Consider the following 25,609-nt stretch of genomic DNA (forward strand, 5'->3'; position numbering starts at 1 on the left):
CACATTATGATGCTGCATTTATGTCATATCAGATATAAACACCAAAGATACAGCAGCACATAAAAATACCACTTACCTCAAGAACTTAACCCTCTGAATGTAGGTTTTCTTTAACCCATTGAGGCCTGTAAAACGCCTGTAAAACCTCTGGGCGATTTTAAAATCAGCCCCTAAAACCTGAAGTTTTTCTGTAAATTCAACAGAAGTGTCAACGCTTCTACTAAATAATAGATTTTTCAGCCTCTGTAGCAGATAGAAATGAAATTCAAAAAGTATTTGAGAGCTTATACAAATACTACAAAACGACGTATCCGCTTTCCAGGCTTCAATGGGTTAAAAGATCAAACATACACCGTTTTTCATACACTGTAAAAAAGGTTTGTAGAAATAACAGTAAAACACTGTCAAATACATCAGAAATAGGGCATAAAATGAAAAATTGTATATCACTGTATTAGACGCTTTTAATTACCGTAAATCAAAGAATAGCACAAAACTTTTACTTTTTTTCTGTCATAAACTGGAAGAAACACACAGGTTTTAGGTAAAATATAACATTTTCATGCAAAATTTGTGGAGAAATACCATGATGTATGAACTAATGACACAATTATCCTAAAAAATAACAGGATTATTCAGATTAAATCACAGTTTTTGCTGATATTTACATTTAAATTTAGAATAGAAAATCCACTCACTGTAATTTTTTACGGTGAAGTTCTGGCAACCACAGCTGCCGGTATTTTACCGTAAATTAAACAGATTATTTTTTTACAGTGTAGGAAGAAACTGTAAAAACAGGCATTATCATCGAAAATTGAATTTTCCAACAGACTTTAAATGGATCGTAGGTTATGTAATTTTCTGTGCAAAAAGTAACCAAACATACTTAAAATTTTGAGATTTTTGTCAAAATCACTTCTACATGTGTCATTGAAAACGTTACGCCAAAATAAACTGTATGGAATATCCAATCCTGTTAAAAACATGAAATAAAAGACACTGTGAAGTCATGATTGATTGTGCTGAGATGAACGGTCACAAGACAAATATTCACTGAAAATCAGACAGAACTGCAGACTGTTTACACAGAGCTGAGAGGAGAGGACAGGAGAGTCTGTAGAAATTAGTAAAATAGTTTAATATGTATAGCACGTGGAGACCTTTTCTTCTGATTTATGGCATTATAACTGTTATTCTGCCCAAAAGACATTTTTTTAGTTGTTCACACTTCTAGCCATGTTTGTGCTGATTCCATAGAGCTGCAGGAGTAAAATGTAAAATCAATAACAGCAAAAAATGCCCTGAAACGGCTTAAATGCAAAACATCATCTGTGTATTTTTCCGTCATTGATATTTTCTAGCAACTTCTACACTGTAAAAAAAAAATCTGTTTAATTTACGGTAAAATACCGGCAGCTGTGGTTGCCAGAACTTCACCGTAAGAAATACAGTGAGCGTATGTAAATGTAAATATCAGCAAAAAAACTGTAATTTATACTGAATAATCCCATTACTTTCAGGATAATTGTGTCATCATGGTATTTCTCCATTCATTTTACATGAAAATTGTTTATTTTTACAGCACAACTGTGTGTTTTCTACAGTTTGTGACAGTAGAATTTAAAGTTTTATGCTATTCTTTGATTTACAGTAATTAAAAGTATCTACTACAGCAGTAGTTCTCAACCTTTTTGAGTCACGACCCCCAATTTAACATGCATGTTGCCCGTGACCCCCACTCACTGAACACAATCTCACACGCACAGTTCAGATCACCCAAAAAAGAAACAAAATGACCACAAAAAGACACAAAATGACCAAAAAAAGGAACCAGAATGACCAAAAAAGACACAAAATGACCAAAAAGACACAAAATGACGCAGAAACAAAATAAAATGACCAAAAAAAGACGAAATGACTAAAAAAAGATACAAAATGACAAAGAAAAGACACAAAATGACCAAAAAGGAAACAAAATGACCAAAAAAGACACAAATTGACCAAGAAAAGACACAAAATGACCAAAAAAAAAACACAAAATGACAAAAAAAACCCCGAAATGACCAAAAAAAGACATGAAATGCCCAAAAAGTCTAAAACACATGAACACTTTAACACAGTGGAGACAGAGCTGACTTCCAAAATGATTTGGCGACCCCCAGAAATCATCTCGCGACCCCAATTGGGGTCCCGACCCCAAGGTTGAGAATAGCTGGACTACGGTGATGTACAATGTTCAATTTTACGACCTATTTCTGATGCTATCTGACAGTTTTACTGTAATTTCTACAAACATTTTTTACAGTGTACATGAACCGCTATGACAAATCAGAAACATAGAAATAAGAGTGTTTTCTTGTCGACTGTGTGTGTTTTCTGTTGACTGTGTGTGTTTTCTTGTTGACTGTGTGTGTTTTCTGTCTGCTTGTGTGTCATGGAGGCTCCCTGCATATGCCAGAGCGGCTGATTTGGGTTGGAGCTTGGCACCGGAGAGCCGCGGTCCTTTTCTTCTGATTTATGGCATTATAACTGTTATTCTGCCCAAAAGACATTTTTTAGTTGTTCACCCTTCTAGCCATGCTTGTGCTGATTCCATAGAGCTGCAGGAGTAAAATGTAAAATCAATAACAGCAAAAAATGCCCTGAAACGGCTTGGGCTTCAGAGAGTTAGATGCAAAACATCATCTGTGTATTTTTCTGTCATTGATATTTTCTAGCGAATCTGTTTAATTTACGGTAAAATACCGGCAGCTGTGGTCGCCAGAACTTCACTGTAAGAAATACAGTGAGCGTATGTAAATGTAAATATCAGCAAAAAAACTGTAATTTATACTGAATAAACCCATTACTTTCAGGATAATTGTGTCATCATGGTATTTCTCCATTCATTTTACATGAAAATTGTTTATTTTTACAGCACAACTGTGTTTTCTACAGTTTATGTCAGTAGAATTTAAAGTAGAATTTAAAGTTTTATGCTATTCTTTGATTTATTCTTCAATTTTACGACCTATTTCTGATGCAATTTGACAGTGTTTTACTGTAATTTCTACAAACATTTTTTTACAGTGTACATGAACCGCTATGACAAACCAGAAACATAGAAATAAGAGTGTTTTCTTGTCGCCTGTGTGTGTTTTCTTGTCGACTGTGTGTGTTCTCTGTCTGCTTGTGTGTCATGGAGGCTCCCTGCATGTGCCAGAGCTGATTTGGGTTGCAGCTTGGCACCGGAGACCGCGGTGGGGGGGGGGGTGGGGTGGGGGGGGGGGGGGTTGGCATGGACGCCGCGGCCCTAACTCGGGATTGTCCAAAACCCACCGTTTTAATCCGGATTACGCCCATCATTTCTCTCTCTCTCTCTCTCTCTCTTTCTGTAGTTCCTTCCACTGACCTCCCTCCCTCCCTCCTTTCCAACCCACACATTCGCTCTCCTCCTCCTCTCTCCTGCTGCTCTTTCTCCTGCTCATGCTTCACCTCTTCATCTCCATCACCCCCCCCCCTCTGCTCCGTGGTTGGTCTTTTGCGATGATGACCACTCATGTCTTTTTCTTTTCATCTCTTGCCAATGATTTCTTCTGAATGATCGCTCAGAGTGGATTTTATCAAGTCTATTTTTAATGTCAAGGCTTAAATTTAACTATTCTCTCTTCACCGCCTTGTCTGTTGCCAAGGCAACTGCCACAGTTATTATTGTCATGGAGACCTCTTGCGTGCAGTGCACTTATATACCAGAGAATACACTCAACTCAACCTATCCAGGAGTGTTTGAAACTACACAAAAACACACAACTGTTTCATCAATTTGTGTCCAGAACCAGTTCACATTCATCAGCACAGCACTTAAACACCTTTTTGTGTGTGTGTGTGTGTGTGTGTGTGTGTGTGTGTGTGTGTGTGTGAGTGTGTTTGAGAGAGAAAGAGTGAGAGAGACAGCGGGATGGATAGATAAGTGAACAGTATTAGAAAATGCTATTATTAGATTTCCATTTTAGGAGCTTACAAATGCAGGATTACACGCAGAGAGACTATACCATTAAAAATTATATTATAAAAACGCTCTGTTATCAACCACAGAAAAAGGGACAGCACAGATTTTTTAAATGTGGGGTCTAATGAGATAATTATCTATAGTTATTTATTTATTTTATCACCTACAGTAGATGACTATCGGCATGCCTGCAGTTAATTTAATTTATCAGAGAAATCCAACTTGTATTTTTTCCTATTTTAATGATTATATATATATATTGTGAGATTGTGAGAGCACATAAAAATACCACTTACCTCAAGAACTTAACCCTCTGAATGTAGGTTTTCTTTAAAAGATCAAACATACGCCATTTTTCATAGGAAGAAACTGTAAAAACAGGCATTATCATCGAAAATTGAATTTTCCGACAGACTTTAAATGGATCATAGGTTATGCAATTTTCTGTGCAAAAAGTAACCAAACATACTTAAAATTTTGAGATTTTTGTCAAAATCACTTCTACATGTGTCATTGAAAACATTGCCAAAATAAACTGTATGGAATATCCAGATCCTGTTAAAAACATTAAATAAAAGTCTGTCGGAAAATTCAAAAAAACTTGCGTTTTTTCCTATTTTAATGATTTTATATATATATATATATATATATATATATATATATATATATATATATATATGATCATTATAACTGTGTTACTCTGCACAAAATACATTTTCAGTTGTTACCACTCACTTCTAGCCATGTTCATGCTAATTCCATATAGGTGCAGGACTTATATATTACATTAAAAGAGAGTAAAATATAAAACGCCCTGAAATGGCCTTCAGAGGTTCAGAGAGTTAAAGTATTGTACTTTCCACCTCTGGCTGACACATTATTATAGAAAATACAATGTTTTTACTGTTGCACAAATTAGTATTTTACTGTTGTGGAGCTTTAGCTGCCTTACATGATGCAGCGGAGGTTTAGTCCAGTGTTTTCCAACCTAGGGGTCAGGCTCCTTCCTAGGGGTCGCAAGATAAATCTGAGGGGTCGTGAGATGATTAAAAGGTGAAACTGAACACTGCCATTCATGTTACATGTAGCTCAGCACGTGTTTTTTTTTATGGTAGCCAGTGTCAGTATCAGTCAAATTAATGTAGTGGAGTGAATTTGAAACAAACACACAGTATTAAGTAGCATAATATCCATAAATAAAGTACAGTACTGGAGCAAATGGACTCACTCACACCACATACTGTACAGAGGTCAGATTTATCCTCCTGGGATTATTTGTTTCACAGTGCTTCTTGAATATTCATTGAAATAAGCCACACTGGTACATTCTGTCACTGAACTTGTGTTGACCTGCTTGGAGTTTAAAGGCTCTGAGGCAGGACAATGGTAAAACCATTACTGCTGCTATGATAGAAATTCATCTTCATCTTCTCCTGAGAGGATGGAACTAACACCCGGCAATGTCAGACACAATCGGCTTTGTGACGCCCTGCAACAGCTGGAAGAGTGTGTGATTAAAATGTGTGTGTGTGTGTGTGTGTGTGTGTGTGTGTGCGTGCATGTGCACATGTACACATGTGCATGGAGAGGTGTCCTTAGAGATTTCATTCTCTGGTTCTCTGAATTCTGTGTAAATCTCTGTATATTTTTGTCAAATTGGCCTGATAGTGAGTGTCCGTGTGTGTGTGTGTGTGTTTGTGTGTATGTGTGTGTGTGCGTGTGTGTGTGTGATTGCTTCAAGGTTTGAATTGAAGTTTTACTATTTTTGCAAATTCCACAATTATAGAATTGGCTTCTTCGAAAAGTATCTCACTTTCATTGTCTTATGTGAAAGTAGTCCCCATTAGTCACCAAATAATCTGTGTGAAATATGCTACTTCATGTAAATGATGTACCCTGAAAGCATGTTTACTGGTTTTTCCGGATGTCCCCATAAAGCCTGATTAAAACATCACTTCATCATTTCAGAGGTTTGAAGGCGTGTATAGGCTAACTAAGCCAGTAGTTCTCAACCTTTTTGAGTCGCGACCCCCAATTTAACATGCATGTTGTTCGTGACCCCCGCTCACTGAACACAATCTCACACGCACAGTTCAGATCACCCAAAAAAGAAACAAAATGACCAAAAAAGACACAAATTGACCACAAAATGATCAAAAAAGACACAAAATGACCAAAAAAACACACAAAATGACCAAAAAAGACACAAAATGACCAAAAAAAGACACAAATTGACCAAAGAAAGGAAACAAAATGACCAAAAAAGACACAAATTGACCACAAAATGATCAAAAAAAGACATAAAATTACCTAAAAAGACACAAAATTAACAAAAAAAATACATTAAGTGACCAAAAAGACTAAAACACATGAATACTTTAACACAGTGGAGACAGAGCTGACTTCCAAAATGATTTGGCGACCCCCAGAAATCATCTCGCGACCCCAATTGGGGTCCCGACCCCAAGGTTGAGAATAGCTGAACTAAGCTATGGCAGGTTTACTCAATTTTTTCAGCTCTCTACAACCTCTAGAAAGGGTGGTTCCCACAAGTGATGATTAAAACTGGAGTCCCCGTGATGTATGAAAACCAGTGTGTGTGTGTGTGTGTGTGTGTGGTCTGTCAGTGGGGGAGAGTGCAGCCCCCTCGTTCCTTCTGTCACTGGCCTGAAGCACCGGAACATCCCTTCTGTGTGTGTGTACGCGTGAATCCGTGTGTGTGTGTGTGTGTGTGTGTGTGTGTGTGTGAGGTCGGACCCGTCTCGCTGCCAGGTGACCCGCCATGAACTACGAGCTATTGATAAACCTTGGCAGAGGAACAGAGAGAGAACGAGGGAGGAAGTGATGACAAGTGTCCATCCATATTTGATGTGACAGGATTAGATTTATCTGCTGCTGGTTTGTTGTATCTGGGTTACCACCTGGCACACTTAATACACACAAGAGAGACAGAAGGTGAAAACATTGAGAGCGGAGAAAAAAAAACCGAGAAGCGAGGCAGCAGGATAAAGGTTGGAGTAAACAAAGAGATTGATGGACTTTCCCAAAGCTCCACCAACACTAATGTGTAAAACACTGCTGCAAAATCTCAACTGCAAGCAAGTTCAACCCCAGAAATAAAATGACAAAGACATAAACTACTGGTCAAAAGTTTTAGAACACACCAACTTTTCCAGAATTTAATTGAAAATGATGCAGTTTAATGTCTCAGTGTACTCTGAAATTAATGCACATTTGCAACATTTAAAATTCTTTATTGAGCATGATAGTGTTTTGAAAGTAAAAAGTCACATTTTATGTTGGATTAAAGGACTAAAAAAAGACACAAAATGACAAAAAAGACACCAAAAGACACAAAATGACTAAAAAAAGACATAAAATGACTAAAAAAAGACACAAAATGACCAAAAAAAGACACAAAATGACTAAAAAAAGACACAAAATGACCAAAAAAAGACACAAAATGACAAAAAAGACACCAAAAGACACAAAATGACTAAAAAAAGACACAAAATGACAAAAAAAGACACCAAAAGACACAAAATGACAAAAAAAGACACAAAATGACCAAAAAAAGACACAAAATGACAAAAAAGACACCAAAAGACACAAAATGACTAAAAAAAGACACAAAATGACAAAAAAAGACACCAAAAGACACAAAATGACAAAAAAAGACACAAAATGACCAAAAAAAGACACAAAATGACCAAAAAAAGACACAAAATGACTAAAAAAAGACACAAAATGACTAAAAAAAGACACAAAATGACTTACAAAGACATGAAAATAATTCAAAAATGGACAAAATAGCCCAAGACTCCATAGAGTTAAGTTGTTAACCCATTTCTTGTTCCTTGAAAAAGGCCTACTTGTATAATTCTGAAATGTACGTTATATTTTACCTTTTTTTATTTACCTCTGGCAGTTCACCACTTACCTTTGTACCCTTTCAATCTGTTGATTTGACTTGAACTGCTTGATTTTCAATAAAAAACTGGAAAAATTGGGGTGTTCTAAAACACAGCAAAGCATAATTCCAGTCCCAACTCTGAACTGGCTTTGTGTTTCACTGCAATAGAAGAAACAAAACTGTCTTTTGTGCAGAATAACACAGTTATAATGACATAAATCATAAAAAAAACATTTTCCCACACTTTTCCAAGAGCCCACAAATGTCACGAATGCAGCGGAAAAAAATTAGGTCTGCAACCTCTCCTGTCCTGTCCTCTCCTCTCTGCTCTGTGTAAACAGCCTCTCCTGTCCTCTCCTCTCTGATCTGTGTAAACAGATTTTCAGTGAATATTTGTCACGTGACCGTTGGTCCCAGCAGAATCAATCATGTCTTCACAGAGTCTCTGAGGAGCAGAATTTAATGTTTATAACAGGATCTAGTTATTCCAAACGGTTTTTGTTTTAATGTTTTAAATGACACAGAAATATCACAATTTTAAGGTTCGTTTTGGTAACTTTGATTACTAGACAAGTTTAAATTTGGACGAGAATGCTGTTTACTGTTTACTCTCTTTCTATGATCAACAGTGTATTTTTTCAGAGCATTTAAAGGTTTTGCAGAGTGAAAATGTCAAGCTGAAGCCATCGAAATCCAAACATTGGTGTTTTTATAGGAACCGTTTTATATTTTATTTGGGAAATACCCTTTTTTGTTTCTTGCCAAGAGTTGGATGAGAAGATCAATCCCATATCTGGCTTTTAGATGTGAAACTGGAGCTCAGCTGAGCTCAGCACAAAGACAGGAAGCATGGGGAGAGAAACTGTGAGCTCTGTCCAAAGGTGGAAAAAAACAGCTCACCAGCACCTCTGAAGCTCACTAATTAGCACGTTATATAAGTTATTTGTTGTTCCTGCTTCCAGTCTTTATGCTAGGACAAAGGAACCAGATTTATATTTAACAAACAGATATAATGATGAGTGGTATCGATTTCTAATCTGAAGCTTTTGTTTCTGTCCAGACATTGATGCTCAGGAACATTTTGTAAGGGATTTTCAATCAAAATCGCTCCAAAGTAATGAAATATATAATACAGTAGTGAAAATTGCACTGGAACAGCAAGTGCAAGTGCTTCTCAATCACTCGTAAAAGCCTCTTATGAAAGAAACGGTTCATACAAATGGTTCTTATAGGGCCCAGAATCAGACATTCCCTTTTCACACATATAGCATACAACAGGAGATATTCAATTTCAAAGTTACTTTATTTATCCCAGAGGGGAAATTCAGGTAGTCTGTTATCTCTGTTAGAAGTAGACAGTCTGATGGCTGCAGGAGAGAATAATAATAATAATAATAATAATAATAATAATAATAATAATAGGAGAGAAGGATCTTTGTATCTCTCCGTCCTCTGCCACTGCTGTTTTTTTGGTCCATAAAGGTTTTGTGTAGCAGATGATCTGGTATTTCAGGATGGCCAGAACCAGCTCTTTAGACCAGAACCAGCTCTTTAGACCAGAACCAGCTCTGTAGACCAGAACCAGCTCTTTAGACCAGTCCAATTTGTGTCCATAGCCATAATTTTGTGTCCTTTTTTGGTCAATTTTCCATCTATTTTTGGTCATTTTGTGTCTTTTTTGGTCATCTTTACATCTATGTTTGGCCAATTTGTGTCTATTTCGATAATTTTGGTCATTTTTTCATTTATTCTTCTTCTTTTTCAAACATCCTTGACAATAACCAGTGTAATGTGTGTGTCCAACCTGGCTCCAACCACAGAACCAGCTCTGTAGACCAGAACCAGCTCTGTAGACCAGAACCAGCTCTGTAGACCAGAACCAGCTCTGTAGACCAGTCTGATCATCTCTGTGTGTGATGCTGCAGCATAAAACAACACACTACCACCACAGACTGATAAAACATCTGCAGCATCTCACTACACATGTCCAGAGATCTGAGCTGAGAGAAGAAAAAGAGGAGCTCCGCCCCTTTTTGTAGAGAGCGTCTGTGTTCAGGGACCAGTCCAACTTATTATCCAGGTAAACACCTAGATACTTAGAACTTGGCACCACCTCCATGTCCAACTTCCCAGGTTCGGAGGTTGCCCGTGTATGAGAGCCGGTTCGTAATTTGGTCATATTAGGCATCAGGTTGTCCTGTTTTCCATAGTAAAACATTGCAGCACATACACTACTGGTCAAAAGTTTTAGAACACACCAACTTTTCCAGAATTTAATTGAAAATGATGCAGTTTAATGTCTCAGTCTACTCTGAAATTAATGCACATTTGCAACATTTAAAATTCTTTATTGAGCATGATAGTGTTTTGAAAGTAAAAAAAAGATTCAAAATCACATTTTATGTTGGACTAAAGGACTAAAAAAAGACACAAAATTACCAAAAAAAGACACCAAAAGAAACAAAATGACAAAAAAAAGACACAAAATGACTTACAAAGACATGAAAAGAATTAAAAAATGGACAAAATAGCCCAAGACTCCATAGAGTTAAGTTGTTAACCCATTTCTTGCTCCCTGAAAAAGGCCTACTTGTATAATTCTGAAATGTACATTATCTTTCAGTTTTGGTTAAGCTTACCTTTTTTTATTTACCTCTGGCAGTTCACCACTTACCTTTGGACCCTTTCAAGCTGTTCATTTGACTTGAACTGCTTGAATTTCAATTAAAAACTGGAAAAATTGGGGTGTTCTAAAACTTTTGACCGGTAGTGTATATCTGGCTTCCATTGCCACCACCATGGTCAAATAACTAACTAACCTCTGAAAAAGGGACCTCTGACTTGAAGTGAAAGGGACGTACAGTCTGATTATCAGTCTGAGTGCAGATCACAGGATGTGAAACAGAAGATGGGAGGCTGATTAATGAACGTTTTAAAGACAGTAACTAGGGACCAAATCAAAGAGCGATGCAGGTTCTCCATGTAATTAGTAGTAGGAACAGAGCTGCAGCAGGTACTGAAGCAGAGACTGGGGGAAGGGAGCTGAGCAGAGAAACAGCAGAGCTTACCAGTGAGGGAACAGGTATTGATAGAGGGTAAAGGTGAGGCTCTGGAAAGGATTAGCAGGTCAGCCATAACATTGGATTACATCGCTGTCCAGAGGAGCTAACACACCCCTCAGAGAGCCTGAATGGGCTGCAAGAGCTGCTCCTTTTTACCCATTAAACTTAATGTTTCCATCTGAAAACTGATTATCAACACTTAGAAAACACTCATTTTAGCTATTTTGAGAAGTGGAAGTTCTTCTTCTTCAACATTATCTTCTAAGCCAGCTATTCTCAACCTTGGGGTCGGGACCCCAATTGGGGTCGCGAGATGATTTCTGGGGGTCGCCAAATCATTTTGGAAGTCAGCTCTGTCTCCACTGTGTTAAAATGTTCATGTGTTATTGTGTTTTTGGTCACTTAATGTCTTTTTTTGGTCATTTTGTGTTTGTTTGTTTGTCATTTTGTGTCTTTTTTTGGTCATTTTGTGTCTTTTTAGGCCATTTTGTGTCTTTTTTTTTTTTCATTTTGTGTCTTTTTTTGATCATTTTGTGTCTTTTTTGATCATTTTGTGGTCAATTTGTGTCTTTTTTTTGTCATTTTGTGGTGAATTTGTGTCTTTTTGGTCATTTTGTTGAATTTTTTGGTGATCTGAACTGTGCATGTGAGATTGTGTTCAGTGAGTGGGGGTCATGGACAACATGCATGTTAAATTGGGGGTCGCGACTCAAAAAGGTTGAGAACTACTGTTCTAAGCAACCCCTTCACAGTGTGTATAATGTAGTTTTCCTCACTGACATTGTTTGTTGTGAACTCTTTACATAAAGTAAACCAGAACTGAGAGCCTAACTCTCTAACTGCTGCAACAAACCTGCAGAAACATGCCGTTCTTTAGATGACTTAGCTTCTCATCGGCACACTTCTCGCTCCCTTCATCTCCCTTCGGTTTTTTTTTTTCTGCCCCCTCGCCTGTTGCCGTGGTAACCAGCTGAGGGGAGATTGAAGGGAGAGGGAGGGAGGGAGGGCAGGAGAGGAGAGATGAGAGGAGAGGAAAGGAAAAGGGGGGTTGTGTCGGGTTTCTGGGTAAAGGAACCACGGCTACTCTTCCTCCATCCTTCTCTTCCTCCTCATTCTTTTTCTCTTTTTATCTCCACCGCCAGATCTTCCATTGTCTCCAAAACCTTCTGCTCCTTATCGATCCCAAGCCAATTATTTCCTGTCCTTTACCTCCTCTTCTTCATTATCCTCACACAGTTTTGTCTTCTCCTGTTTTTTTCCCCCCAGTTGCTGATTTTGGTGCTACTCTACTCCACTGTCCCTGTTTCTATCACATCTCAATGGAGATACTGTATGCATTTTTATTGGACAAGTGTGTACATTTTGCATAATGTTTAGCATTTCAGTAACCCCCAAACTTCAGTTCAACCCTCTGAGCTACACACACACCTCCCACCTCACCTCTACTTCTATTTTTATGCAGCTCATCCTCTCCATTCGTAAGCAGTGCCAAAGGTTTCATTAAAACGTGACATTAAACATGAAGAAAGATCTTCAGTAATGTCAAGGGAGCTGCACAGTGAATGGCATTTCAATTTCTCTGCAAGTTAAATAATGCAGATCGCTGTACATGCATACAGAGAAGGCAGATGGAACTAGATTTCACATTACTGTACACATTTAATTTTTCACAATTAAACTGCCATCCGTAATGACAGCTTTGATTATGACAAACACCCCCTCAGTGCAAGATATCCGTTGTCAGACAATGAGAAAGAGAGAGAGAGAGAGAGAGAGAGTGTGTCGGGGACACATTTGCTGGAGGAGAAGAGGCGTTTTGGACTCGTGTTGGCAGTTAATCATCACCGCCTGTGTGATAACAGAGGCTACATATTAGTCAAATGGAACAACAAACACTGTCTGTTGTGATGAGATATGTGCTAATGTCTGCCATGTGCATGTGTGAAGCATATGTCTACAAGATAGGCCTGTGCGGATTTAATTATTGGTTAATTTCTCTGTTGTTTTTTTATTTTAGATGAATTGATTAAAATTTGATAAAATAAGAGAAAATATTTGTAAAGACCTGATGAAAAATATGAATAAAATGTTTGTTGTAAAATGGTTAGCGGCTCAGAATGTACCTGCCTCAGGTAGGTACTTTTCTGAGCCGCTACTTACTAGTCGGCGCTGATTGGATACAGTTGAGACGGCGAATTTGCGCATGCTTGATTCATTTGCAGACTGGACGCTGAGGGGTTAACATTTCCTGCTCTGACTGCAGCTGGGAGAGACTGCTGCAGGAGGACTTGGCCGCTTGTGAGTGCTTTGGGACGGCACCTGCTATTCGTTAAGAAGAGTAGGAACGAGTCTCCAATAACACCAGATAAAATTCTGAGGCTCTAGCCGCTTTTTTGAAAAAGTGTCGTTAGAGGAATCTGAATAGTCGCTAAATATACCAACAAAGTGTCTAAGTTGGCAACGTCGTAACTAGTGGGCGGAGCCAAAACACTTTACAAAGTACTAGACTGTATAAAAGAAGTTGACATAGCCACCAGGACTCACCCACTTGTTTCTGGACGGCAGTTGTGAAGCCTCAAATTTGGCGTTTTCGCTGTCGCCATCGGAGCCAATAGTGACCATATTTGGACCGCAGGGCGGAGCTGTGGAAGTCACATGGGTTACCAGCCCGACTGAGCCAGGTACCATTAGTTTTACCAGCTGACGTGATTTAATTGGGATGATATTGAAAAACGAGCTTTTAAAAAATGGGCTGAGGGTCTTTTAGTCCAACCATATGCTGAACAAGACAATTTTAGGCAACCCAAATGTTACAATTTACTTTCATGAGCTGAAAACGCACTGTGATAGAGTGAAGTTTGAAGACATAAACACAGATAATAAACACCCAATAACAAGTTAACAGCTGTTCAAATGTACAAAGTGCATCATGCTGTATTGAAGAGGACTTGAAACTAGCAACTGAGACCATAAACTCATTAGGAAAATGTTTACTGAGATAATAAATTAAGTGAGAAGGAAGCTCATTTTCTCATAGACCCTCTATGCAATATGACTTATTTTTATCACCAGTGGGGTTACCCCCCAGCTGGCCATTAGAAACAATGTAGGTTAAAGCACTTCAACATTTTCAGAGGTTGCCATGTTGTTATTCTTTCTGTTGATAAATGATTGAACTGATGGATTCAGCAGTAACACAACTGTATTATTTATATAGTTTTATTTGTATTGTATCAGGTAAACGTTTCCACAAGGGTGTGAGTGTGCAGAGACATTTAGAGGGAGCATTAGACGGACGTTGGTGTGGTGTTTTCCGTGTGAGAGGGAAGCCACTGGCAATTTAAACGCTTCCTCTGACTGTTTGCAGAGAAAGGAGGCTCTTTATAGAAAACTACAGACACAATCTGGAGATTATTCCTGTCAGAGAGAGAGAGAGAGAGAGGGTCACAGCAGGAGCGCTGGGAGTGCAAATGAAAGAATGAAAAAAAGAAAGATGCTCTAGAGACAAGAGAAAAAACAGGTGGGGGTTTGCTGTGCGGCGTACGATAATCTAAAGCTATTCGATGGCATTAACAAAAATAAAAAAACCTAATGCAAGAATCCTCCCTTGGCTCAGCCACAGATTACAGCAGTGGGTTTGCGTGTGGAAGCTATTATATAATTCATTCTCCATGATGAGATTTTCCTCCATTGCTGGTTTTCCTTTCTCGCATTCTGTCCCAGCACTGGCAGGTTTCTCTTTTAATTTAAGGCCGAGATGTCCGAGCCACACTGTTTTTGTTTTTTTGGGGTGACTTTATAATCTTTTTATCCCTGTCTGGAACTGATTCATCTTGAACAGCAATTTGATGTCTTCTTTCAGTACTCTGCTAGCTCTAAACAGCCTCCGCTCACTTTCTGGACGCTGTTTTGTTGCATGGATATGTGTGCAAGCGTGCATGTGTGTGGCCACACAGAATTACATGTGTGTTAGTGAGCACATGTGTGCCCATTCAGTGCAAATACACTCCCAGCATTCTGGTATTGTGAATTCTCTGCTCACTAAGCTCCTTAATGGAGTCACTACAAGGGCAAAAGCATTTTCATTTTTTTTCTCCCTCCCTTCTTCTCTCCCTCTCAGCATGCCAGCTGATCACAGGTGGGCAGATTGGCATTAGGTCCTGTATTTTTTATTTTGGAGGTCATCATGGATGACCTGCCGTTTTGATGAGAGGTACATGTGAACCGCACGCCGTCAGACTCTGGAAAGGATTAACTCTGCCCTTCGACTCCACATCTGCGCCACACAAGACTGGCAAAGCCACTGTGTGATTGGTAGATTACCCTTCACACAGCCAAATGCCATCTAATGATTATCTGGCAGCGTCTCAGGTGTCCTGGGCCTCCCCCTGGATCCACCGTACAGTCACCATGCTGTCCTCATAAACACAGTTCTAGTTCTCTTTATGTGAAATACTGTGCATCGACCTGAGGTGGAATTCAAGTGACAGCTGCTATCTCTTTTTTATCTATTAAATCCAGATTGATCTTGAGGGAGCTGCAGGTGAAATAGAGGAAAGAGGTTGGGGTGGGATGTGAAATGGAAAGCTGTCGACTGAGGCGGCTGTCGGAGGAGAAAGTAGATGAAAAATGTCCCTTTATAAATGTTGATCGACCTCGCAAGAACACTGATGTTTGAGATTTTTAGACTGCTAAATCATGTTTTACTATAAAGGTTTTGCTTGCAGCCAATCACCCAATGTATTCTCATGGACAGGTTCGTGTGATTTCTTACAAAAATGTATGCATGTGATTGGTATGATATCAAATAATGATTGCTGTTTAAAACATGTTGGTAATGCTGTGATACGGAGCTACTAACTACTTACACTTTTGACATAGAGAAGGAGTAAAGAAGTTCACTTTATGTGCCCACCGTCTGTATGCAGCACAATTTCATGATAAGCTAATAAACCCTTTCATAAGAATAAATGATAATAACCATCCATTCACACAGCCTGAATCACGTCAAATGTTCTTCGATTTAATGCACCCTGTGACAAAAAACTACAAGTATACAGTGGTGTCTGATGAATAAATGTGATGGAGGTGGATTGTATATAACTGAATGCGTCCATTTATATGGTGGGCAACAAAAGAATTGGGGGAAAAGGTATCAAATGAACTATCCTACTGATATCGGTACTTTATTGGTTCTGATATCCTTATTTTTAAGTCCTCTGAAACCCAAGTAAAGACATTTCAGGTTGTTTTTTTTTTGCAGAATTGTGGCCTTGTGTGAGAAAAATGTCTTTTGTGCAGCATAACACAGTTATAATGACTTAAATAATGAAAAAAGGTAAAAATGCATGTTGAATTCCAATTCAACATCCAATTCCCCAAAAATGTCAGAAATATAGAAAAAAAATTGGTCTCCACATGCTATGCATATCGAATGATTTACATCTGCACATACTTACAACCTCTCCTGTCCTCTCCTCTCTGCTCTGTGTAAACAGCATCTCCTGTCCTCTCCTCTCTGCTCTGTGTAAACAGCCTCTCCTGTCCTCTCCTCTCTGCTCTGTGTAAACAGATTTTCTGTGAATATTTGTCACGTGACCGTTCGTCTCAGCAGAATCGATCATGTCTTCACAGTGTCTCTGAGGTGCAGAATTTAATGTTTTTAACAGGATCTGGTTAGTGCAAAGCTTTATTTTTTCCCCGACATTTTAAATGAGCCATGTAGAATAGAATCACAATTTTAGACTTTGTTTTGATCACTTTTTCTAACAGAAACTCTTGTATCCTATGATCCGTTCAAGGACTGTCGGAAACAAAATTTCCTGTTTTTACAGTCTCTTTCTTTGATAAACAGCGGATTCAGAGGGTTAAACAATACCCAGCCCTAAAATCACCATCAAACTAGAGAAAATGCAAAATGCTTTAAAATTATAATGTAAAAGGGTATATGTTGTGTATGTGAGCCCCCCAGATCTAGATATGTATGCATATCATTGCCTGTATTCACATTTGAGCTGTGTAGAAAGTGTAACTGATTGCGTAGGCAGAATTCCTCTGTGATATACACGTGAAAATGACTCGGGGTCTTTTTGAAACGCTAACATGTAAAATTAGTGTGCGCAGTTATGTTTTATCATCGAATAGACCCCTTTATGTTTGTCGTGAAGCTTTATCTCTTTAAAATTAAATGCTCTGGCAGCCCATCAGCACTGCCTCCAAAGCCATTTTCATATGTCACCATCTATTGACTTGTATGCACTTGCATAAAAAGCCATAAATCTATGATAAATGTAATGAGGTCAGGTTTGGATGGGCTACTGCTCACTAAGGGGTCATGTGAAGTAATGATGGTGATTTATCATACTGTTATTTATGGGATTATCATAATATAAATGGTGGTGATTAGTGAGAGTTGATCTTACAGATGCAGAACTCGGATCCGTGGGATTGAACTACAAGGCAGCAATCAATCAACAGATTAACAACAATGTCCAGGCCTGTCTGCAGTCTGCAGCCTTGTTCCTTTAGTCACAGATTACAGCTCTCGCAGGCTGCAAAAGGCAAAAAGCCTGCTATCTAAAGTGCTCACTCGGTCTCAGGTCTGAAAAATAAATGAGGGATGAGTAAAGTAAGAAAAGAACAAAGAGAGAGATGTCTGCAAGAAAGGAAACAGAACTGAGGAGAGGAACAGAAAGCAGTAGTCCATAGACTGTGTGTGTCGAACACAGTGTACAGATATGGCAAGTCAGCGCATGCTAGCACGCTGCATGCTCAAATAGACACACGTTAGCATGCACACACGCACACAGAGTGAATTGGAGTGCAACAGTAATCTCTCTGTCTCACCACCACCACCACACAGAAATAGCATGTAATCTGCAAACAAGTTTCACCTCAGTGTCACCTGTTGCTAGGGGAGTGGAGGCAGAGAGAGCACCTGAGTTGTTTGTCAACAACCGACAGAGTACTCCGTGTGATTGTGTTGATGTGTGTGTGCGGAAAACGGATCACAACCCCAATTTAAATGAGTCTCATCTGAGGTTACCATGGTAACTGGGCCTAATGAGGCAGAAAACCCTAAAATTAGACGAGGTTGCACCTCTTTTCCCCCGTGACCACCTTCAAAACACACACACACCCTTGTACTTATATATTTTTGATGACAGTTCATTGACATAATTACTTCCCTAGCCCCCCAAACCACAAAACTGCAACATTTTTTTTTTTGTCCTTTAACGACTACATTTGACAGAGATAGGCGACAGATTGAAAGGGGGACAACACAGAGGGGAAGACCTGCAGGAAAGGGCTCCAAGCCGGATTCAAATTTAGGCCGCCTGCTCACAACGACTAAGTCTTTACCAGTGAGCTACCAGGTGTAACCTGAGCTGGTGCAGGCGGAGAGGCTAGCAGTTAGCATTAGCAGAAGCTCCAGATAGCAGGTTAGCTTGGAGAGACGACAGACACAGAAGTGGGGATTTCCACACGGCGGCTTTATTCTACAGAGTCTAAACATTGACCATAAAAAGCCAGGTCTCCACGGCGCTACGTTCACTAACCATACAGGAATAGCAGTAGGTAGACAGCACAACCAACACCAACTCGTGTCTATATATTGACTGTTACACAGGACACCTCACAGCTAATAGCTCGGTTTCAGTTACGTGATTATGATGGCACATGGAGGCGGCGCTATTTGAAATGGAGGGCATGAAGTAAACAACGGGAGCCTAAACATGGAGGAAACCATAGTCTGCACGATAGCACCAGCACGATAATGATAGCCCGCTTACGTTAGCACGCTAGCTTGCCTGTATCAATCACATTGCTGTTAAACAAATCAAATAAATGAATGAAACACGTTTAAGTTGGTCTCCCTCTCAACGGCACCGAGTTGGTCTTGGTCTTGCTAGCCCGCTAAAATTAGTACGCTATCGATCACCCGCTAACTTTGGCTCCAGCACGATAACGACAGCACGCTAACAACAGCATGCTAACAATAGCACGCTAAAGTTAGCACGCTAGCTCTCCCGTATAAGCTGTTAAATAAATGACAGATACACATTACAGTTGGTCTCTTGCAACGGCACTGAGTTGGTCTTGTTGATCAGATAACCCGGACCCTGACGTAGCTGTTCGCGGTTCAAGACCAGCAAAGAGTTGGTGCCGCTGTAGAACCAGTTTTCCGGCCACTTTTTATGGCGTTCAGTTAGCGTTTCACATTTTTCACCTTTATGGACTACAACCTTTGGTATTCTAAAAAATCGCTTTTCCTTCTCTCTGTTTGAACGATTGGGACAGCTGTAAACTGCACAAAACAGGCATTTTCTCAGACGGCAGGTCTAGGAAATTCACTTCCTGCCCTCCATCTGAATTTTGCACTTTCACGATTCGGCAATGTGACGTCACATGTAAGCAATCTATTGTAACATTCCCCTCAAAACCAAGTCGTAAACCTAAAACAGGCCTTTGAAAAAGTGATGACTGGCCAAAGATGTCCTTAATTCCCACAAATGTCCTCACTCTGTTGGTTACAAACCTGTTCCGGTCCTCACTGTGTAGCAAATACAAGTAGATACACGGCATAACCTACGTCTTAAATCACAGGTAACAAGCTGTGAGTTATGAGCAGCGAAGACACATCGAGGTTCTTTCTTCTGGAGTGTTTACTCTGGCTGATAGATGGGATGTGGAGCTCTCTTCTTCACTGGTTCTTATCAGGAGGAACAGTGATTTATCAGTGACACAGTGTCCCTCTCCACCATAAGTACAGTCTTTTCCCTGCCTCTGTGTGCACTCACACTTCTCTTTTCTAATTAAGAAGTTGAAGGTCCCTCATGAAGCTCCCTGTTGAGACTTCAATTTCAAATCCCTTTGCTTCACCTTCATTCTGCCTTTTTTTGCCATTTACACTTTGTATCCTTTATCAGATTTCTACTGTATTTCCTTGCTAATTCTATTGCCCTTTTGCACAGATATATGTGCACTTTCCTGTGACTCCTCTTAACGTCTTTACAGTCAGACTTTTCTCACAATAAGTCTTTTAAATGTTTGAAGAACAAATAAATACATTGCATTATGATATATTGGTATTGTGGCTACTCAGTGGTGTAGCGGTTTGCACTTTCGTCTCACCGCCAGAGGGTCGTGGGTCTCTCAGGGTCCTCCGGCTTTTCCCACGGTCCAAAAACATGCAGCTTAGGCTTAACCATTGACTCTAAATTGGAGTGAATGAGAGTGTGAATGGTTGTCTGTCTCTAAAGGCGTGTTTCCACTGAGTACTTTTTGGAAAGTGGCTGAGTATTTTGGCTCCGCCCACTAGTTAGTTCCCCTCGGCTTCTGTTCCCATACAGGTACTTTTGTAGCGGCTAACCAACAGAGTTTGAATGTGACAACAGACCAACGCAGCAAGCAGCGCTGCCAACTCAGTGACTTTATATTTATCGACTGTTCAGACCCCTCTAGCGACTCTTTCTCTATAAAAAAGCAACTAGCGTCAAATCTAGTGACTTTTTCTGGTGTTATTGGAGACTTTTGGAGACTCGTTCCTACTGTTATGAACGAGTAGCAGGCGTCGTCCCAAAGCACTCACAAGCGGCCCAGTCCTCCCGCAGCAGTCTCTCCCAGCTGCAGTCAGAGCAGGAGATGTTAACCCCTCAGTGTCCAGTCTGCAAATGAATCATGCATGCAGCATGCGCAATATCCAATCAGTGTCAACTAGTGAGCAGCAGCTTAGAAAGTACTTTCTGATGAACAATGCTATCGGCAACATCTGAGTCAGTCCTCAGTCCTTTTTATTGTGCTACTATTGTGCATAAAGTTGGTGGTTGGTGGTCTGGTGTGAACAATTTAAAAATGTCTTTTGTGCAGTATAACACAATTTTATATACAACATTTTCCATACAGTGTCATGAATATTGGGGGAAAATGGAGTCTCCTCATGCTATACATATTGAACTATTGCCATTTTTACAGCCTCTACTCATAACCTCTCCTGTCCTCTCCTCTCAGCTCTGTGTAAACAGCCTGCAGTTCTGTCTGATTTTCACTTTCTTCGAATGGAAATTTTCATAACCTATGACTCATTTAGGGACTGTCAAAGAGGTAGAAATTCAACTATAATGCCTGTTTTACAGTTTCTTTTATAAACAATGTATTTTTGCTGATGGTCTAAAGAACAAAAGTTCAGAGGGTTAAATTCTAATACATACCAGTGGTAAGAAGCAGAGGAGAATGTTGCTAAACGGGCAAGCAACCATCACACTAGGAAGCTTGAAACACGCTCGCACTATCAGTCATGAACGCTCTCTGTTTCCTCCGTACTCTACTGTAACGTTTATAGTTTCTATTTTAAATGAAGGGTGTCATCAGGTCTTTTAAAAACTAAAATTAGTGCAGACTATTTTTACACGCTGACATCTTTAACACTGCGCATTGTTTTACTGTCTATTTTTACTTTATGGAAGCTGATTATGCAAAATGTTTTATTGAAATTGTTGCTTCAGGACATTTACAGCTCTCTTATCTCTGTAATTCGTCTTTCCTTCTTTCTGTCTTTTCATACTCGGCACATCTGTAGCACCGTTGCTGGGAAGGATATCTGGGGACATCTCATCCTTCCTGACACAGCAATTCACTGTGAGTCTCTGTGTATTAACCCCCTTTATCTCTCTCCTTCTCCTCCAGGATCCTGCTAACAGTAGTGGTGATCTTCCGTATCCTGATCGTCGCCATCGTTGGTGAGACCGTGTACGAGGACGAGCAGACCATGTTCGTCTGCAACACCCTGCAGCCCGGCTGCAACCAGGCCTGCTACGACAAGGCCTTCCCCATCTCCCACATCCGTTACTGGGTCTTCCAGATCATACTGGTGTGCACGCCGAGCCTCTGCTTCATCACCTACTCGGTCCACCAGTCAGCCAAGCAGAAAGACCGGCGCTACTCCTTTCTCTACCCCATAATGGAGAGGGACTACGGGGGAAGGGACGGGGCGCGAAAGCTCCGCAACATTAATGGGATTCTAGTTCAGCATGGCGGGGACGGAGGAGGAGGGAAGGAGGAACCAGACTGCCTGGAGGTGAAGGAGATTCCCAACGCCCCCCGGGGCCTCACCCACGGGAAGAGCTCCAAGGTTCGCCGGCAAGAAGGGATCTCCCGCTTTTACATCATTCAAGTGGTGTTTAGAAACGCACTGGAGATTGGCTTCTTGGCAGGCCAATACTTCCTGTACGGCTTTAGTGTGCCTGGGATATTCGAGTGCGACCGCTACCCGTGTTTGAAAGAGGTGGAGTGCTACGTGTCCCGGCCCACGGAAAAAACGGTTTTCCTGGTGTTCATGTTCGCGGTGAGCGGCATCTGCGTGGTCCTCAACCTGGCCGAGCTCAACCATTTGGGCTGGCGCAAGATCAAGGCCGCCATCAGGGGCGTCCAGGCCCGCAGGAAGTCTATCTGCGAGATCAGGAAGAAAGACATGGCGCACCTGTCCCAGCCGCCCAACCTGGGACGCACCCAGTCCAGCGAATCAGCCTACGTCTGATGGTGAAGAGACGAAGAAGATGAGGAGGAGCGGGGTGAATGTGCAAGAGAGAGAATGAATTATGATTTTAATTTTAATGGAGATGGAACAGAGATGACCCCTCCTCTGAATGAAACAGAATGTAAAAAGACCAAAAATCCGACCCTGTGACTTTCAGCGTTGAGAAGGAGGAGGGGGAGAAGAAAATTAAAAAGCATAGCGAGAAGATAAGAGAGGACAAAAAGTTCTGTTCTGCACATGAACATGATGAACACAGTTTGGTCTCATGGGGAGATATTCCAACTGCCATTTTATACTTTTGTCTTTTTTTCTTCTTTTTTTAAACTAATTACCTTCTCCTCTGCCCCTCATTTCTTTTAAAGTGGGGTATTTATCCCTCAAGGGGGCTGGGGATGGAAGGAGTAGAGATAAGATGAGGAGGAGGAGGAGAAGAAGGGAGAGGAGAACAGCTGAGAGGCTGTTTTTATTCTTTTGGGGATATTTGAAGATGATGGCGGTTTGATGCATCCCATGGTGCTTTTCTTCTGGACTGTGTCAGCCTCAATGAAAAAAAGGGAGGACTAGATCGGGGATGGAACTGTGGAGGATGAGCAGCATCATTAAAAAAAGAGGAACGGAAGAACTGTCAAAGCCATGACGGACTCTAGAGGACGAGTTTGTGAGAGAGCGAGAGAAGGTGGGAAACAACATGTGACATACCCGAGGAGGAGAGGAGAGTTGTTCTTTCTCTTCCTCCTGTAGACAGAAGGAGCTCTGATCAGTGTCAGCCTTGCCTCTGTTGGAACATCGTCACGAGCCAAAGCCAAGAGAAAAAGACCGACGATGTTTATGTTTTGTCCTCTTGGCAGAAGATGATTTTAACACAAACACAGCGAGTACCATAAACATTTTTTTCTTTTCTTTCCTCTCCCCCGATCTCTCGCTCTCTCTGCTCCACGGTTGGCAGCTACATAGACCCCCGGGGCTTCTGGTGACAGTAATGACTCTCGCTGCTCTCCTTCTGCATAAACTTTGGAGAGGAACTAATGAACAAAATGGACAAACAGAGTGTAAACATCGAGTCTCTCCTAAAGCACAAACCAAACTTCCCTCCTCGCAGCATTCCAGTGTGCTGAGAGACGGAAAGAGAGAGAGGAGAGGACGGGAACGGGAGGAACAGATCACTTTATTACAACTTTAAACAAATTTTATAAAATATATCACCATGAGGTTTTTTTTTTGAGAAAGTGAAGGTGCCATCCTGATATTTAATTGTTGTTAAAAAAAAAGTTACATAGAGTATATCATGGAAATATTATTTATCCATTTAGAATATATCCAAATAGATTTATTTATCTTTGCGTGCGGGTTGGTTGGAACGTCATGATGTTTTTTTTTTATGTTATGTATAAAATTGTCCTTTTTTTTCATTTTTGTTTAGTTATAAAGCATTTCTCACTGATGGAACTGATGACCGGCATGTACGGGGGGAGGGAAGGGACAAGTTTGTGAGCTTTGTTTTTTGAAACGTATTGAGGCTGTGCAGCTGATTTTTTTTAAGTTCTTTTTTTACATGCAACTGTTTAAGATTCATTTCATCATTGCATTCAAAATGTAGAACAATGCATCTTATTGCATTTTCCACAGAGAGCCTTGGTTTTCCTCAAAAATCAGCTGCACAGCTTTTAGAAAATCAAGGCCTGTGAGCCAATTTGAAAAAGGCATGTTTACATGACGCGATGTTTCTTGAATGATCAACGTGTAGCCGATGAGTAGTAACTCTCTAGAGGCAGTCGTGTTTTTGAATCTCAGTGGTTTTCATTTTTTTTGCGTTTCTTTCCTGACTGGATTTCAGCATGCATGCCTTTGTAAGAGAAAAGAACGCCATGAAAGAAAAAAAGATAAAGATGACAGAGAGCGTTGCACCTTGATTAATGCAGACTATAGTGGGAGAGTGGCAGACTGGAGGAACTCACGCTGACACAAGTGCATCATTTAAAACAGTGAGCTGTGAAACCAGACATAGGGATCATTCAGTGGACTGCTCTTTTAAAAGAACACTTGACAAAGCAATTTAGATTAGATTAGATTAGATTTGACTTTATTAATCCCACAGCGGGGAAATTTCTTTGTTACAGCCGCAGAAAATCACACAATTTTAAGATAAGATAAAAAACAATCTAAGAAAAGACATTTAACAATATACAAAATGTACAAAATAATAATAATAATATACTATATACAACTTAGTGCAAATTTATGCTCATTGATCCTGTTGCAGAGACAGTGATATAGTGACTATACTTAACCAGGGGTTGGCCACCTTTACTAACAAAAGAGCCACTGTTGGCCAAAAAAAGAGGAATAATGTCAGAATGGAGCCACAGACCTTATTTTAAGCCTTAAAATGATGATAAAATAGCCTAATAAATCTAAACTAGCCTACCAGAATCACTAATACGTCATAAATAGCATTTCTTGACATGATTTGGTCTGAATGCAGCAATGCAAAACTACAATTATGGAAAAAATGATTAGACCACCATTGTTTTCTTCAATTTCTTGTTCATTTTAATGTCTGGTTCAACTAAAGGTACATTTGTTTGGGTAAATATAATTAGAACAACAAAAATAGCTGATAAGAGTTTAACTTAAGAGCTGATATCTAGACATATTCCATGGTTTTCTTGATAATAACCAAATCATTATCAATTGATGGACAATTATATTTGTCCAAACAAATGTACCTTTAGTTGTACCAGGCATTAAAATGAACAAGAAAACAAGGAGAAAACAAGGAGGTCTAATCATTTTTTCCATGACTGTAGTTGACAATTTAGTTGAAAACATTTCTTAATGTCCTATATAAGTGACACATTTTTACAACTGAAGAATACAAATTGCGTTGGGCCTACACCAATGATAAACGAACATCAAAATGTAAAGAAATAACTGTTTCATTTAATTTAATTTAGTTGTCACGGCCACAGGGAGCCACTGCAGAGGGCCTGAAGGGCCTCATATGGCCCTGGAGCCTCAGGTTGCCCACCCCTGGTCTAAACACACTGGAGCAGATAAATGTTCTGCCATTGAGGATCTTATCTACCGCTGCAAACTGAATGGCCTTA

General features: G+C 40.0%; 1 protein-coding gene across 1 annotated transcript in view; it reads left to right on the forward strand.

Moving 5' to 3' along the window:
• LOC131970609 (gap junction delta-2 protein) overlaps positions 1-25,033 on the forward strand; it is a 39,648-nt gene extending 14,615 nt beyond the window's left edge. The window contains exon 2 of the mRNA XM_059332041.1: positions 21,653-25,033. Within this exon, the coding sequence (XP_059188024.1) occupies positions 21,653-22,502 (850 nt within the window). The 3' untranslated portion in view covers positions 22,503-25,033. The remainder of the gene's footprint in view (positions 1-21,652) is intronic.
• The last annotated feature ends 576 nt before the right edge of the window (positions 25,034-25,609 follow it).

This window comes from Centropristis striata, chromosome 4 (genome assembly GCF_030273125.1).
Source record: "Centropristis striata isolate RG_2023a ecotype Rhode Island chromosome 4, C.striata_1.0, whole genome shotgun sequence".
NCBI lineage: Eukaryota > Metazoa > Chordata > Actinopteri > Perciformes > Serranidae > Centropristis > Centropristis striata.